At 42.7% G+C, this 16,956-nt stretch overlaps 1 protein-coding gene across 3 annotated transcripts in view; it reads right to left on the bottom strand.

Annotated features, from left to right (window-relative positions):
* mbd1a (methyl-CpG binding domain protein 1a) overlaps positions 1-16,956 on the bottom strand; it is an 87,145-nt gene that overhangs the window by 13,795 nt on the left and 56,394 nt on the right. For 2 of the 3 annotated variants that reach the window (XM_060932439.1, XM_060932438.1), the window contains exons 8-15: positions 14,656-14,706; positions 14,471-14,512; positions 11,923-11,976; positions 11,708-11,773; positions 11,410-11,580; positions 10,864-11,169; positions 5,361-5,438; positions 1,461-1,541 (exon numbers count right to left, since the gene is read on the bottom strand). In XM_060932439.1, coding sequence (XP_060788422.1) covers positions 1,461-1,541; positions 5,361-5,438; positions 10,864-11,169; positions 11,410-11,580; positions 11,708-11,773; positions 11,923-11,976; positions 14,471-14,512; positions 14,656-14,706 — 849 coding nt within the window. The remainder of the gene's footprint in view (positions 1-1,460; positions 1,542-5,360; positions 5,439-10,863; positions 11,170-11,409; positions 11,581-11,707; positions 11,774-11,922; positions 11,977-14,470; positions 14,513-14,655; positions 14,707-16,956) is intronic. The other variant, XM_060932440.1, reaches the window with a different exon arrangement.

Genomic DNA, 16,956 nt, shown 5'->3' on the forward strand with positions numbered 1-16,956 from the left:
CGACCAACAAAGATCACTCCAAGGGCAAGGCGTGTAATAGTCGGTGAGGTCACAAAGGACCCCAGGGTAACTTCTAAGCAACTGAAGGCCTCTCTCACATTGGCTAATGTTAATGTTCATGAGTCCACCATCAGGAGAACATTGAACAACAAATGGTGTGCATGGCAGGGTTGCAAGGAGAAAGCCACTGCTCTCCAAAAAGAACATTGCTGCTCGTCTGCAGTTTGCTAAAGATCACGTGGACAAGCCAGAAGGCTGTTGGAAAAATGTTTGGTGAACGGATGAGACCAAAATAGAACTTTTTGGTTTAAATGAGAAGTGTTATGTTTGGAGAAAGGAAAACACTACATTCCAGCATAAGAACCTTATCCCATCTGTGAAACATGGTGGTGGTAGTATCATGGTTTGGGCCTGTTTTGCTGCATCTGGGCCAGGACGGCTTGTCATCATTGATGGAACAATGAATTCTGAATTATACCAGCGAATTCTAAAGGAAAATGTCAGGACATCTGTCTATGAACTGAATCTCAAGAGAAGGTGGGTCATGCAGCAAGACAACGACCCTAAGCACACAAGTCATTCTACCAAAGAATGGTTAAAGAAGAATAAAGTTAATGTTTTGGAATGGCCAAGTCAAAGTCCTGACCTTAATCCAATGGAAATGATGTGGAAGGACCTGAAGCGAGCAGTTCATGTGAGGAAACCCACCAACATCCCAGAGTTGAAGCTGTTCTGTACGGAGGAACGGGCTAAAATTCCTCCAAGCCGGTGTGCAGGACTGATCAACAGTTACCGCAAACGTTTAGTTGCAGTTATTGCTGCACAAGGGGGTCACACCAGATACTGAAAGCAAAGGTTCACATACTTTTGCCACTCACAGATATGTAATATCGGATCATTTTCCTCAATAAATAAATGACCAAGTATAATATTTTTGTCTCATTTGTTTAACTGGGTTCTCTTTATCTACTTTTAGGACTTGTGTGAAAATCTGATGATGTTTTAGGTCATATTTATGCAGAAATATAGAAAATTCTAAAGGGTTCACAAACTTTCAAGCACCACTGTACATGTATGTTGCAGAAGTGAAACACCTATCCTGTTTTAATGAGAGTCAACCCACAATCAACGAAGTCAAATCAGTCTTAGTTGAGCAAGTTGGTAACAGTATTTCTTACTTTCACCATAAAGTTTTATTGATATGACTTTGGTCTATAGCTGTAAAAGGCCTTGGCCTTAAAACCGGTGACCGCAGTGACGTCACTCACTCAGGGCTGGCTGGCTCAGCGGAGCAGCTCAAATGCCAACTTTGCGGTCGATTTTAACTCTCAAAAATATATTTTTTAAAATTCCCATTTATGCAGCATACAAGAGTCAAGGGTGGAGATACTATCCACTCCGAAATTTATTTAAAAATAAAGGTTCTGCGCATCTCCTTTAAGGAAAAGTACAGTACTTACTGGGCCCTGAGGAAGCTCCGTGTATTCCACCTCCACTTGCTGATGTTCACTGCTCCTGAGCATATCAAGGTCAGCACCATTCTAAACAAGAAATACAAAAACAAAATATTTTTCACACCGGGTAGAACCGGGTTACATTATGATAGAATACTACTATATTGTAAATTGGGTCATAAGGCCGTTTCCTAAAAAATATCATTGATATCAAGACTTCTTAATAAACATAACACAGCTGACTGGTTGTTACTTTTCACTTTGCTTAAAGTGCCATTCCACCACTGGATGTATTTTTTTGGCATAAAATACAATATATTTTATGACAACATGACTAGACAGAGAAATCTTTTAGCTTCAAAATGATATATCAAACAATTTTTTGACAACGACAAGTATATTAATTTTGCGACCAAAGTCACCTACCCTTTTAATTTCCGCGCGGTAGTGAAACATGATGTCATCGGCAGGTTCCCCTTCTTGTGTACCACGTCACGTGTGACGTGGCACAGATTATCAGCAATGGCGGATAGAACGCGATTGTCAGCTTCGGAAAAGAAGCGAAGGAAAATAGCAAGTGATGCCCAAAGGAGACGGTCGATGGTGAATATCGGCACAGCAATCGACAAGTGGAAATCGCGTTCTATCCGCCATTGCCGATAATCTGTGCCGTACACAAGAAGGGGAACCTGCCGATGACATCACGTTTCACTACCGTGCGGAAATTAAAAGGGTAGGTGACTTTGGTCGCAAAATTAATATACTTGTCGTTGTCAAAAAATTATGTTTGATATATCATTTTGAAGCTAAAAGATTTCTCTGTCTAGTCATGTTGTCATAAAATATATTGTATTTTATGCCAAAGAATACATCCAATAGTGGAATGGCACTTTAAGGTCATATATCATTTTTACAACAATTCGTTGTCAGTTCTTCTATTGGAAATGTTATATCACGGCATTGCTATCTTGCTCTCATGCTGTGTACACGTGAACCTCGATAACTTTAGCGATGCTAAAATATTGCATTGCGAGATGAGAATTTTTGCCACATCAGTCACCCTCTAGTCTTTGCTATGCAGAAGGAATTTCACATTTATTAGCAGGTTCATCCAGAAAACAGGACGCTTTCGCGTGTGAAATGACATTCATTTCAGTTGGAATCGTTGCATCAGGTGATTCCAGAACCAAAGAAATGTTGCGTGCAAAACGCATTTCAACTTCATAGAGGAACCCAATGGAGAAAAAGCTTCGGATGCGTTAGGGCCAGATGGCATGGCACGTCTTATAATGGCCACTTTATTAGGAACACCCATCCACCCACTGTTTTATGCAGTTCTCTAATCAGCCAATCCCTTGACAGCAGCACAGTGCATCAAATCATGCAGATACAAATCAAGAGCTTTGGTTAATGTTCACGTCAAACATCAGAACGGGAAAACTTGTGATCTCAAAGTGTGACTTTCGTTCACTGTGGCATGGGTGTTGGTTTGAGTATTTCAGAAACTGCTGCTGACCTCCTGGGGTTTTCACACACAAACAAGAGGCCTCTAGAGTTTACACAGACAGAATGGTGTAAAAAAAAAAACACACACACAAAAAAAAAAAAAAAAAAAGAGTAAGCGAGCGACACTTTTTTGGGTGGAAACAAATGCCTTGTTGATAAGAGAGGTCTCAGGAAAATGGCCAAACTGGTGTTTGCTTTTTTGCCAGGAAGGAAACAGTAACTCATAGCAACTCTGTACAACCATGGTGAGCAGAAAAGCATCTCAGCATGTAGTGTTGCACCGATACCATTTTTTTGGCCCCGATACCGATACCTGGCTGTGCAGTACCGGCCGATACCGATACCATACGATACCACTCCGTTTGAAATGTGTGTGTATATATATATATATATATATATATATATATATATATATATATATATGAAGAGCTGCATACTTGGATGTAAAATCATTGCTATCATGGCTTTGTCAGGCTGCTGCTTACCTTTGTGAAACAGGAAAAAGACTAATACAAAGTGAATCCAGTAGAAACTCTTTGTGTTCATTCACATGTTTCGTCTTCAAATGTTTTATCAGGTTCGAGGTATAGAAACTGGCCGATTTAACTCCACCTCTCGAAACTTTCAGGCCGCAAATCTTGCATGTAGCCATTGTACTCGCCGGAGTTTCTATGCTGAAATATATCCAGACCGCCGACATTTTCTTCTCGTGGTTTGTTTTTCCTCCGCATGAAAAAGCTGCCCCTGTATTGGTTAAGAGCGGCTATTGGCCGAAGAGCGGCTATTGGCCGGCTCTCATTGGTCTGGAGCAGGTCAATAGCAATAGCTGCTTGGCGTGCTTGGCAGGCATGCACAGTGATCACGTGTGATCACACAACACAGAGTGTAGTGAGTGTCGGGAGAGAGAAGGCTGCGTTCAAGTGTCATACTAGCATTGGTAAATGGTATCGGCGCCCTATTTCTTGCTACTCGCCAATACCGATACCACCATTTTAGTGCCAGATCGGGGCCCCGCCCGATACTGGTATCGGTATCGGTGCAACACTATCAGCATGCAACAGCAGAACGCCACACTGGGTTCCACTCCTGCCAGCCAAGAACAGGGATCTTACCCTGTGTCCGAAATCGCTCACTACTCCCTATTCCCTATATAGAGGACTATATAGTGAGCTCATTGGTAAAATGAAAAAACGGTTTCTAGTCCGTCGCACTGGTATTATTTTTTTCTTTTACACATTTTAAACAGCCCTGTGATGACCTGGCGACTTGTCCAGGGTGTACCCCGCCTTTCGCCCAGTCAGCTGGGATAGGCTCCAGCTTGCCTGCGACCCTGTAGAACAGGATAAAGCGGCTACAGATAATGAGATGAGACTTAAATAAGCTATATTAATATATTTCTTATTAATTTATTTCTTATCTATGTTTCTTATTAATAATAGAGCATTCGTCAGGGCCTGTTATCTGACAAATATTCTCTACCTGTCTTGCCCTCTTTGAAACCCTGTCTCCTCAGTATACTGTTCTCTGTCTTTTTTTTTTTTAATTATTCACAAGTTGAAGTTCTTTGATATTACAGGTGACCATGCTTTATTTACTTTAACTGAGCAATTACATAAATCATAAATAATTAAAAATAAATACCCTGTAAATAAACAATAGGTATGGTGGCTAATGGCTCTTCTTGCATTTGTAATATTATCTCTATCAGGATAAAGCCGCTCGAGATAATGATGAGATGGGAATCAATACAAAGCACCTGCATCTTTCAGTTCTTTTAAATCAAGGCTGAATACTTTCTTCTTTGCCGCTGCCTTTTACTAAATCAAATTTGAGACTTTTAATTTGATTTCGTTCAGCGCGACCGCAATGCATGATGGGGTACATTGCTTGGTTAGTGACCATCGGTTGTACACTACTTTTCGTGATGCACTGTGGGAGACTTTGAGTGCACTGTATAGGGTGTAAATAATCCTCACTAAGGTTTCGGACAGCACTACAAAATGGCGTCTTCACTATATAGTGCCCTATATAGTGAGTAGGGAGCGATTTTGGACACAGGGTTAGAATGAAGAACAAGTTCCTATTAAAGTGGCCGGTGAGCGTATACAGAAATTTGTCAGAAGTGAGTTAGGAGGGTGGCTGCCATCTACTGGAAATATGATGAAAGGCAACAGTGAACAAAAAGATAAAATTAAATGGGCGAGGGTTATAGTTTTTTTTATACAATTTTTGAGAATGCATATGATATTAAATAAAATACTGCTTGTTCTGAAACCGTGTGTAATGGCAGGTGATGTGGGGCAGCCGCAATACACCTACAAACCCTAATGCAGTGAATAAAAGCGGCCCACTGCAGAATCGCTGAACCCTGCTCGGAACTGATCGGCAGGTGTGTCTAACCTGAATGTAGTTGTTTGAGTAGAGCTCCTCAGACTCGTAAAAACCACTGCTGCCATCATCACACACCACAAATGGGTCCTGTCAGAACAGGAGCAAGCGTGAGTATATAACCAGGTCTTCATCTAAGCCAGTGGTTCCAAACAGGCATACGATACTTGATCAATTTAGTTAATGTTATGGAACATCGAAGAAAAATGTTACGTGTGTGTTTTCACGTAAAGCCTAGGTCACGACCGGACGTATGATTTTTTTGTCCGTGCGATTTTTGGCGTTTCCCAAATCGCTGCGGTTTTTTTTTGTTCGTGGAGAAAGACGCACGTTGGCCGTAAGTTTGTCTTGCAACCTGAAAAAAAAACGCAAGCGCCCGTAGAGTTTGTTTGACATGACAAAGAACCTCTGCGGCTAGTCTGGTTAACACCAGACCATATCACAAGTGAAACATGGTCTGGAATCCGCCTATTGAATTTCTCGTAGGGGAGGTGTGGTTTACGATTGTCAACGGCCGTTTATTGGATGTTGCGAATGTCTATGGCCCAATCCCAATTCTAATTTCTACCCCTTCCCCTCCCCCTTCCCCTTGGCCCTTCCCCTTGAAACTGAGCTACAAGGGATAGGGCTTGAAATTCAACCCTTACGTATTGGGATAGCCCTTCAACGATCGCATACGTCATCGCGTACCTCCGTCAGCGTTTACGTTAGCAAAACGCGACCAAATGCGTCATTGGCTGCGACCAGCCGCTACAGTCAGAGCCAGAACCAGAAATCTCTGCTGGCAGGGTGTGATTTGTTAACTAACACCACTGAATGGGATATCTTTGGCGCTTCGTGCACCACATCCGACAGAATGAGGTGTCAGAACACTCATGTAAACAATGAAAGCGAGAATAACAGAACAAAACGTACGCAGTCAAGCAACCGAAAACAATACTCACTCCCAAAGCTTTTTAGCAGCAGCTTGGATTTCAGAAATCGCTGCTCATTCTCAGCTCGAAAGCGAATCAAGCAGCGTGTTTCCTCTGGATAACAACTTAAAACACGTAAATAATGGAGAAAATACATTTATTACAATCTTTCGCCGCGGGAACCGCCATCTTTCTGAAATCCGCATGAAATCTCGCTGAAATCCGCATGGCATTGTGGGAAATCACTCAAACCCCTTCGTTCGGAGTCAGCTCCAGGAAAATCTCCGTTTGGAGGGGTACAGAAGCCCTACCCCTTCCCCTACCCCTCCGCGTTAACTGGGATTGGGATACCCCTACCCCTTCACGTGAACGCGCAAAATGGAGGGGAAGGGCCAAGGGGTTGGTCCAAGGGGTGAAATGGGATTCGGCCTATCATTTGGCGTATACGTAGCCCATGGCCAATCATGGCAGTTATACCCGGTGACGTAGTTAGAGCGACGAAGAGGCGAAGAAGAGAAGGAAAGAGAAAGAGAAGGCAAAAAAAAAAAAGGAAAACAATGGCACCGAAATGATTTCACTTGTGATATGGTCTGGTGTTAACCAGACTAATTCAGAACAGTGTCTAAAGCTTGATCGAAAGTTTGGTTCGTATCGCTCGCCGCCATGTTAAATGTGATCCGTAAACAGTCCCAAATAAACTACAAGCTTCCGTTTGTCGAGTAGTACGCGTCACCGTCTTTCCACCCCTCCCCACTCTCTGATTGGCTCCCTAACTCAGGAGAGCCTTTAGACCATAGTTTCCATGCTGTCTTTTCAGATCGGAACGATTGTGCAAAGCAGCATGGGATTTCCCAGGCTACTCTGCGGCCGGTCTGCGGCCAGTTTACGGCTCGAAAATCAGCACGTCACACGCGCGCCCTCCGTGCGTTTATTGCACGTAGACCGGCCGTAGGAGCACGTACGGCCGGTTGTGACCTAGGCTTAAGGTATAGCAGGTATTAAGGGTTTTTTCCCCTCTCTTGCTTGAGTAAATAAAATACAAATCCGCACACTTGAAGTCTGTGCAAAGATTTCTTTACTGAGAAAGCAAGATTTCGGTCGCTAGACCTTCATCAGGCAGAGTGCATAGTCCAACAAACAGTGCTGAGTTAATACATTTTAATTAGTCTTAATTAGGAGCACCTGTAGTCAGTGCTGCAGCCACTCTGTGTCAGTAGAGCATCATGGGAAATGTAGTGAAAAATAGTCATGAAACATATACAAAAAAGAACAAGTCCATGCTGTGTACACATCAGGCTCCCGCCATCATATGCACTCTGCCTGATGAAGGTCTAGCGACCGAAAGCTTGCTTTCTCAGTAAAGAAATCTTTGCACAGACTTCAAGCGTGCGAATTTGTATTTTATTTACTCAAAGTTTTCACTTAATCCTGCACCTTGCCACAGATGAGCGGTGACCTTTGATTCTTTTCTCCCCCTCTTGCTTGAAAAGACAGCTTGTCATATTGCCGAGAAAAAAGTCCAAAGCGCAAAGCACGAACATTAGAGACTGGAAATAAACGTCTCCTTACTACAGCATATCAACGATGATGCGTTTTTAATGTTTACGTGGAGCATATAATAATAATAATAATAATAGGGAATGAATACATTAATCTCAACCTTGCAGCCAACACCACTGTCAGCTCCTGTGACAGAAAACTAATCAACAAGACTTTCTGATTAACAAGATTCGAGAATTTAACACCGCTGTGGTATAATTAACGATTATTCCACGAAATCGAGTCATACATGAGCTGACAGTCGGCTAGAAGCCATGTACGACAAGACTGAGTGGAATAACTCTTATTCTATCCACATTCACTGGGTTTTGAGAAACAGCATTTTTATTTTTACTTTTTGCAAATTCGATAAATAAAAACTTAATACAAAACGTCTGACGAAATCATTTCCGCTTAGGCGGACTTCTTAAAAACCCATCAATGGCTGCGTGAATTGACTTTAGCGTTGTTTTTTTTGTAGGAAGTGCCGTCTTGCTGTCGTGCCGAGGTATAGGATAGCTTTAGACACACTTATTTAATTCTTCCCTGGACAGTTCAGTTCTGCAACCTTCAAACTTCTTTGAGCTTTTGAACCAAAAAAAGTTCAACAAATTTTAATGCTTAAAGATGAAGAACGTAAACAAACCGGCAAAATGACAGGAGCAATTTGTGAAAAATGCGATAATTCTTGAAAAAAAAAATTCAAGATACGTTCTTACGATCAAATACTTTCATTCCATATTTTGTTGCTTTTTTGGGGGGGTAGGGTTTGTTTTTGAATAGTTTTTATTTCGTCCTCAGTTGGTTGAGCAACACGCAGTGCTGTAGGCGAGTCACTAAACCTCGAGTCCGAGTCCAATCTCGAGTCCCCAGTGTTGAAGTCCAAGTCTCTCATCTCATCTCATTATCTCTAGCCGCTTTATCCTTCTACAGGGTCGCAGGCAAGCTGGAGCCTATCCCAGCTGACTACAGGCGAAAGGCGGGGTACACCCTGGACAAGTCGCCAGGTCATCGCAGGGCTGACACATAGACACAGACAACCATTCACACTCACATTCACACCTACGGTCAATTTAGAGTCACCAGTTAACCTAACCTGCATGTCTTTGGACTGTGGGGGAAACCGGAGCACCCGGAGGAAACCCACGCGGACACGGGGAGAACATGCAAACTCCACACAGAAAGGCCCTCACCGGCCCCGGGGCTCGAACCCAGGACCTTCTTGCTGTGAGGCGACAGCGCTAACCACTACACCACCGTGCTGCCGAAGTCCAAGTCATTTAAAAAAAAAAAAAGTCGAGTCCACTATTGAGCGGAGTTGAATCCGAGAACAAGACCCCAACCACACCATTTGATGGTGGCTATTTCAGCACCATTAACTTTAATTTGTTCCCGAACATGCCGTATGAACAGGTGAATGTGCTTCTCTTTATCAGGGAGTGTGAAGTATTCTGTCAGAGATGGTTGGGAGACGGATCTAAGTGCAGAAGGTGTGTTTATTAATACAAGTGAAGACGGTAAACAATCCAGAACGACAGGCAAAATCGTAAAGCGCTGAAACAGGCAACAGGTCGAGCGAGACACAAACAGGCTATCGTAGACTCGGCAGGATCAAAGACGAGAAACAGGAAATCAGCGATCAGGAAACCAAACAAAGAAATAAGGCTCGGTAATGTGTCAGCAACACAACTCAATACTTCGCAAAGTGTGTTTTCACATCGGCGAGCTGTTTGCGCCTTAATCCTGTGCAGGTGCGAGTCGTTTACGGCTTACACACGAGAGTCCGCTTGGCGCACGCATTATCCGGAGTGCGGCCAAGAGTCTATCTGATGCACGTGCCAAGGTGCGCAGGTGTGACACTGTTACATGAAATTAGTACAGAACTAATGTAGATATAAATATAAATGTCTTATGCCAAATTATTATGACGCTACAAAAAATAAAATAAAAAAATCCCGAGTCCACGTCTCCATTTTCCGAGTCCTAATGCAGTTCATGCACGAGTCAGAGTTCAAGTCTGAGTCGAGTCACCTCATCTCATCTCATTATCTCTAGCCGCTTTATCCTTCTACAGGGTCGCAGGCGAGCTGGAGCCTATCCCAGCTGACTACGGGCGAAAGGCGGGGTACACCCTGGACAAGTCGCCAGGTCATCACAGGGCTGACACATAGACACAGACAGCCATTCACACTCACATTCACACCTACGCTCAATTTAGAGTCACCAGTTAACCTAACCTGCATGTCTTTGGACTGTGGGGGAAACCGGAGCACCCGGAGGAAACCCACGCGGACACGGGGAGAACATGCAAACTCTGCACAGAAAGGCCCTCGCCGGCCACGGGGCTCGAACCCAGGACCTTCTTGCTGTGAGGCGACAGCGCTAACCACTACACCACTGTGCCGCCTGAGTCGAGTCACGAGTCCGTAAAATTAGGTTATGAGTCAGACTCGAGACCGAGTCGTGGACTCGAGTACTCCAAGCCTAGCAACACGCTCCGCCATTTTGTTTCTCTCTACTCACGGTATAGGAGTTGATATCCTAGTAGTAGAGTAGCCAGTCAGAGCGTGGGATTGCTCATGTCCAGTGAATGTGGATAGAATAATATGTTTTAATGGCTGGGCATGGTGTGTTATTCAAGATATTGAAATATTACCATATTACTGCTGCCTTTAGTAAAGTCTAAGAAAGCAGGGTTTAGTTTCTGACGTTTGAGATTTATTCGTGTACGATTCTCTTTTAGAAACTTGTTTGCAGCTTTAGTTCATGTTCCAGAGTATAAAGGTATAACCCTTTACTGCACTACGCATTCTGTGACAAGTTAAAGGGCAAATGTGGGTTCCGAGGCAAGGCCAGTTGAGAACCACTGATTTAAGCTTTCAGTAGGCCGTGAAAGGAGAAAGTGCACTGATAATTAACCAGATCCTTCAACACAGTGAAATCGAGAATAAACAGAAGATTCTGTGCCACTAATTAGAACTGCTCCAAGATCAACTTTCAATTTATTCCCCCTTTTTCACACCCTTTTCTTTTTTTTACACAATTTGTCACATTTTCCTCACCTGCTCCAGATCGCCTGGTCCTCCGTCCTCAATCTCTGGATCCGACATCTTATCCTCTTCCTCTTCCTTCAGTCGTTTAAGACGGCGCACATATTTCCTCGGCTCGCCCCTTCGTCCTTTCCTGACCGAACGCCTGCCTTCGTATTTGCCGTCGTCATCGTTTTCATTGTCCAGACAGTATTTGTTGCTTCTTGAGCGACGCTTCATTTTCCGCCTCCCCCAGTGTCTGCCGTGCTTTCGGGAGCTCGGCTCACCTTGTCCCGTGTCCACCAAGCCGACAGATCTGGCGTATTTAAGTGACCCTGTCTGAAAAAGAAATGCGTATTTGCACTCGAGATGGGCTATACTGCTTCAGGAGATCAGGAAGATATTCCCCGAGCTCAACAATTCCGCTTTGTAAGTTGGGAATCAAAGAAAATTCACAAACGGACAAAAGAACACACGATCAATTTATTTCAGCATGACAAGAAAATTTTTCATTAAATACATGTTAAACGCAAGTCCGGAATGGATGCGGCTTATTATAATTACAAAACGGGTGTTTACCTGAAGGCGAGACCGAACCTGACATTGGCGAAAGCGACATTTCTGTCTCAGCTTGTTCGGCCCACCGTATCTGGTCTTGTCCAAGCAAAAATCGCATTTTCCACAGTTCTCGTTACGAAGGCAGGCCTTACACTGACCACACATTCGCCGTTTGCGTTTCCTTGGACCATACTGACCACAACAAAGAACAGAGAGCAGAATGGGGGAAAAAAAACAAAGCGTTTACACACTGTGGTAAAAACACTACTAGAGGACAAACTACAAAAAAAGTGCTTGTAGTGTGTAACAAAACACTCACATCATCGTCATCATCGGGTCCAGCGTCAGGCCCGTCGTCATCCTCATCACTGTCCTGCTGCAATTCCTATATTCACATAATGCCTTTTAGGATGACACAGTTACAGTACCACAGTCTATTGTTTTCTTCTCAGTGCAAGCATTATACTCCGTATTTAATACCGGCTTTGTCTGTTTAACTGGGTCCAGAGCAACATCAGACGTTAAACATCTCACCTTCTTAATCGCTTCCTTTATCTTTTCCTGTTGAGCCATCAATCTTAGTGACTTCTGCAAATCAGATGAAACATTAATAACGCACCAGCAAAAAGCGTCTCTCTTCCGTCTCCATAACTCAAACATCTTCCTTTCCCTTATTAACAGGTTATATATTTTATATTTATTCTATTCACATTCACTGGATATGAGCAATCGTGCACTCTGATTGGCTGCTCTACTACTACGCTATCAGCTCATATACCGTGAGTGGAGAAAAACAAAATGGCGGAGTGTGTTGCTGAACCAACCGAGGATGAAATAAAAACTATTTGAAAACAAAACCCCAAAAATTAGAGTATTTAAAAGAAACAGAAATGGCTAAGGGGCGGCACGGTGGTGTAGTGCTTAGCGCTGTCGCCTCACAGCAAGAAGGTCCTGGGTTCGAGCCCCGGGGCCGGCGAGGGCCTTTCTGTGTGGAGTTTGCATGTTCTCCCCGTGTCCGCGTGGGTTTCCTCCGGGTGCTCCGGTTTCCCCCACAGTCCAAAGACATGCAGGTTAGGTTAACTGGTGACTCTAAATTGACCGTAGGTGTGAATGTGAGTGTGAATGGTTGTCTGTGTCTATGTGTCAGCCCTGTGATGACCTGGCGACTTGTCCAGGGTGTACCCCGCCTTTCGCCCGTAGTCAGCTGGGATAGGCTCCAGCTTGCCTGCGACCCTGTAGAAGGATAAAGCGGCTAGAGATAATGAGATGAGAAATGGCTAAAAGAATGCAGTCCCCCCCCAGTATCTCCTGTTCCACACTCCAGCCCAGTCGGTGGCAATAATGCACCTTTAAGTTGGTTTGCTAACCGCCAAAAAAAAGATGCTGATGAGGAAAAAAAAAAAAAAAAAAGGGCAACGAAATATAGAATAAAAGTATTTGATGGTAAGAACATATTTTTTTTATTTTTCAAGAACTATCATTGCATTTTTCACAAATTGCTCCTGTCATTTCACCAGTTTGTTTACATTCTAAGCAGAAATGATTTTGTCGGACGTTTTGTATAAAGTTTGTTCATCGAATTTGCAAAAAAAAAATGCTCCGTTTCTCAAAATCCAGTGAATGTGGATAGAATAAAACAGTTATTCCACTCAATCTCGTCGTACATGGATTAGAGCAGGGGTTTTCAAAGTATGGGAGAGTGAGCCCCCCCTCAGAGAGCAAATAAACAACAGCACCCCCCCCTTTACAATTTTTGTTGTTGCTATACTTAATGTTCCATTCGTATTTAAAAAAATGGTTGTGTACACATTTTTATTTTTTTTCTTTTACACATTTTAAACATCTGTGCTTTTTTTTAAAAACATTTTGTTTTACACATTTTAAACATCTGTGCTTTTTTAAAACCTCTTTTTTACACATTTTAAACATCTGTGCTTTTTAAAACATTTTTTTACACATTTTAAACATCTGTGCTTTTTTTAAACATCTTGTTTTACACATTTTAAACATCTGCTTTTTTAAAACATCTTGTTTTACACATTTTAAACATCTGTTCTTTTTTAAAAACTCTTTTTTTTTACATATTTTAAATATCTGCTTTAAAACATCTTGTTTTACACATTTTTAACATCTGCTTTTTTAAAACCTCTTTTTTACACATTTTAAACATCTGTGCTTTTTAAAACATTTTTTTACACATTTTAAACATGTGCTTTTTTTTGAACATCTTGTTTTACACATTTTAAACATCTGCTTTTTTAAAACATCTTGTTTTACACATTTTAAACATCTGTTCTTTTTTAAAACCTCTTTTTTTTACACATTTTAAACATTTGCTTTAAAACATCTTGTTTTACACATTTTAAACATCTGCTTTTTTAAAACATCTTGTTTTACACATTTTAAACATCTGCTTTTTTAAAACCTCTTTTTTACACATTTTAAACATCTGTGCTTTTTTTTTTTAAACATCTTGTTTTACACATTTTAAACATCTCATAGCATCGTTAGCTAGCACCTCTTGGCAGACAACACACTGTGGCAGTGGAGCATCTTCAGATCCAGTCCATGAAAATCCAAACTTTAAATAATCGTGGTCATACTTCCTTCTTTTTTTGCTTGGCCCAGACTCTGTCTCCTCACTCACTGTAGCTTTAGGTACTAAAAATCGATCCATTTTGTCTCTGGCAAAGGCTAGCTGAAGTTCGCTAAATGTCCGCAATAGTAACTTATTCTGGTTTATTTTTCCTCACGTTGCGCCCCCCCTGAAGAACTCTGGCACCCCCTAGGGGAGGCGCGCCCCACACTTTGAAAAGCCCTGGATTATATCCAGCTCAGTGCTACGCGCCTCGTTGGCTATCAGCTCATGTACGACTCGATTTCGTGGAATAACTGTTAATTACATAATCTCTGCTAGAAATTTCATAGAATCTGTGCCATGACAGACATCATTTTGAATCATTTCTTTCAACCTGAACATGATTTAAGTATAATATTGGGCTTTATTGAGATTATTTTTTAGAGCCGAGAAAAGATTTAACTCTGCGTGGAACTGGAGCCGCTGCTTTGCTTTTGTACTCACAGAAGGATGCCGTCTATTCCTTAAGGGAGGCATGTTCTTTTTCTGGAAAAGGGAAAAAAAACAAAACAAAACCACACAAGCAATAATGGCTCATTTTTCAGATTCCCATGCTCACAACCAGATCTTTATTTTTATAAACAGAAATGAGAACCAAAAGCAGGTCATTCAAAAGGAAGGATACTTACAAGGGAATTGTCATTTTTGGTATTTCCAAGAATCCACCTATCCTGTCCTACCTTGGGGGAAAAATATATCACATTTAACAAAGGCACTAAAACATGATTTCAAGGACAGACAGCATCATCGAAGCAAAGCACTTTTTCAGAGGACCCAGATGTTTTTATTTGCTTGTGCGAACACGATTTGATCAGATCACGTTTGTGTTGGGTTGGGTCAGTTTTCTCCCTTTCGGCAAAGTAACAGCTCCCCCTTGCGAAGAGAAGGAGCATAAGCCAGATTCATGACACGAGTTTAAAAACAAAACAAAATAAAACAAAAAACAGCCACCTCGATTGACCTCAGGGTATTGACCAAGTGCTAATCAGCAAATTTCAGCATTCAGATAGGAATAAAAACAGAGTCAGACACTCAGAACCAGTCCTTACATCACAGTATTAAAGGAATAATCCGGAGTGATACGCTTTCTAGGTCTATTTTCGCATTATTGGGAGCGCATACGTTGAGTTGCTACCACAATCACGTCAATCGGATGTGTTTTGAGACAGTTCGTTTTTTGCGATTTCAACCGGAAAGCGCTAACACGGCAGTGCGAGGGGCGTGTCTTTTTGCCGATACAAAACGCTAGTTTTAAAACCATTGCAAAGCTCAAAACAACATGACAGTTCTGTGGAAGTGAGTAGAGGGTTCCTACAAACAAAACGAAGTGTCCCTAGCTCTGCAAGTGCACGGACAGAGCGTGTAGAAGAGTAAATACAAAGCCAGTACCTTACCTGAAGTTGTTCTTCTCCAGACGCCATCTTCAGGGGAAAGTCTGTAAAAGTCGAGTGCCGAGTGCCGAGCCCATCCCGCTGGAAATGCACAATTTCGTAGCATTTTACGGAAACACAGTCTACTTTTTAGGCCGAAATTGAAAGGAAATTGCGTGCAAAAACATTACAGTCCAAGCCGGTTGGAATTTTGAATAGGTGCATCATAACCGCTTGCCTATAATTTAGTACATGAAGTGGGGAGAACACGCCATTTAGAAAAAAATAAATTCTCTTGGACTAGTAAGAACTACAGACAATATAATAAATCATTTAGGAGAAGTAGCCTCAAAAAAAAAAAGTTATGCAACACTAAAAACGCCATGTCAATTAACATGCTCCATTTGTTTTCATAAAGCATCTTGACCAGCTATCTACTGTCCCTTGCGAAAAAACCCTGTGTTGTAATGCAGTATAAAAAAAGGTTGTCCTATCACACAAAGCAATTGTTTTGTAAGGGTAGGAAAAGGAATGGGCCACACACCAACCCCCCCCCCCCCCCCCCCCCCCCCCATAAGTCAACTATTCAGATCCCACTCGCGCACTTTTTTCACCCTCAGGTGGGGTTTACATTAGACCATATCAGCGGATCATCAGATTAACGTTTTTAAAACGATTAGTGTGCACACAGCAACGCCAATACACGATTCGCGTGCACACAGCAATGCCAATACACGGATACGCTCGGCTCCGCAGGCATCCTGCGCTCCAAATCACTCCGCCCTGAACAGCGAGTGCCCTCTGGAGGGTGCGAACTCCGGCCCTGCGCAGCTCACAGAGCGCGCGAGTGAAGCGCACGAGCAGTGATTCGGGACTGAGCCGCTGTGTGTGTGATCTCAGTGCATGTCGGGCATGCGCGTCACTTACCACTTGCAAGTGGAAGGATGGCAAGCCTAAAGACAATCATAACTACACAATGGGCAGTATTTGCATCAGTATTTGCAGTATTTTCATACTTTTATACTCTTTAATGAAAGGTGATACAAGGCGGAAGTCCGCGCCGTTTTTCAGCAGTCGCGTCACATGACCAACGCCAGCGAATCAGGAAGGTGGATGTCACAGTGACGTTGTCCAATGACGACGCCAGCTAGAGCTCAGCACAGCGTATCTGCGTATTCTCAATGTTTACACAGCACCGGACCAGACACGATCTGGATTGAATACGTGGACCCTGGCGGATTCCCGTTTCCCGGCGTTTTAATGTAAACGGACAGTGCATCCGCGAAGAAAACGAGACAGATATGGTCTAATGTAAACTTGGCCTCAAATTACCAAGTAATGCTGGGCTGCCAACTCTCACGCAATGAGCGTGAGACACACGCATTCGATTGTCTTCACACGCTCACACGCCATACCTCCGATTTCTCACGCTAGAAAAAAATCTAGTTTATCTATCTGATCTCGGCTACCCATTGCGTCGCGCCAACCACTTGCGATCGATCAATTACGCCTTACGCACGGCTAAACAGGCAGAGAGGTGTTCCCTTCCGTACACACTCC

This window comes from Neoarius graeffei, chromosome 10 (genome assembly GCF_027579695.1).
Source record: "Neoarius graeffei isolate fNeoGra1 chromosome 10, fNeoGra1.pri, whole genome shotgun sequence".
In the NCBI taxonomy this organism is placed as follows: Eukaryota; Metazoa; Chordata; class Actinopteri; order Siluriformes; family Ariidae; genus Neoarius; species Neoarius graeffei.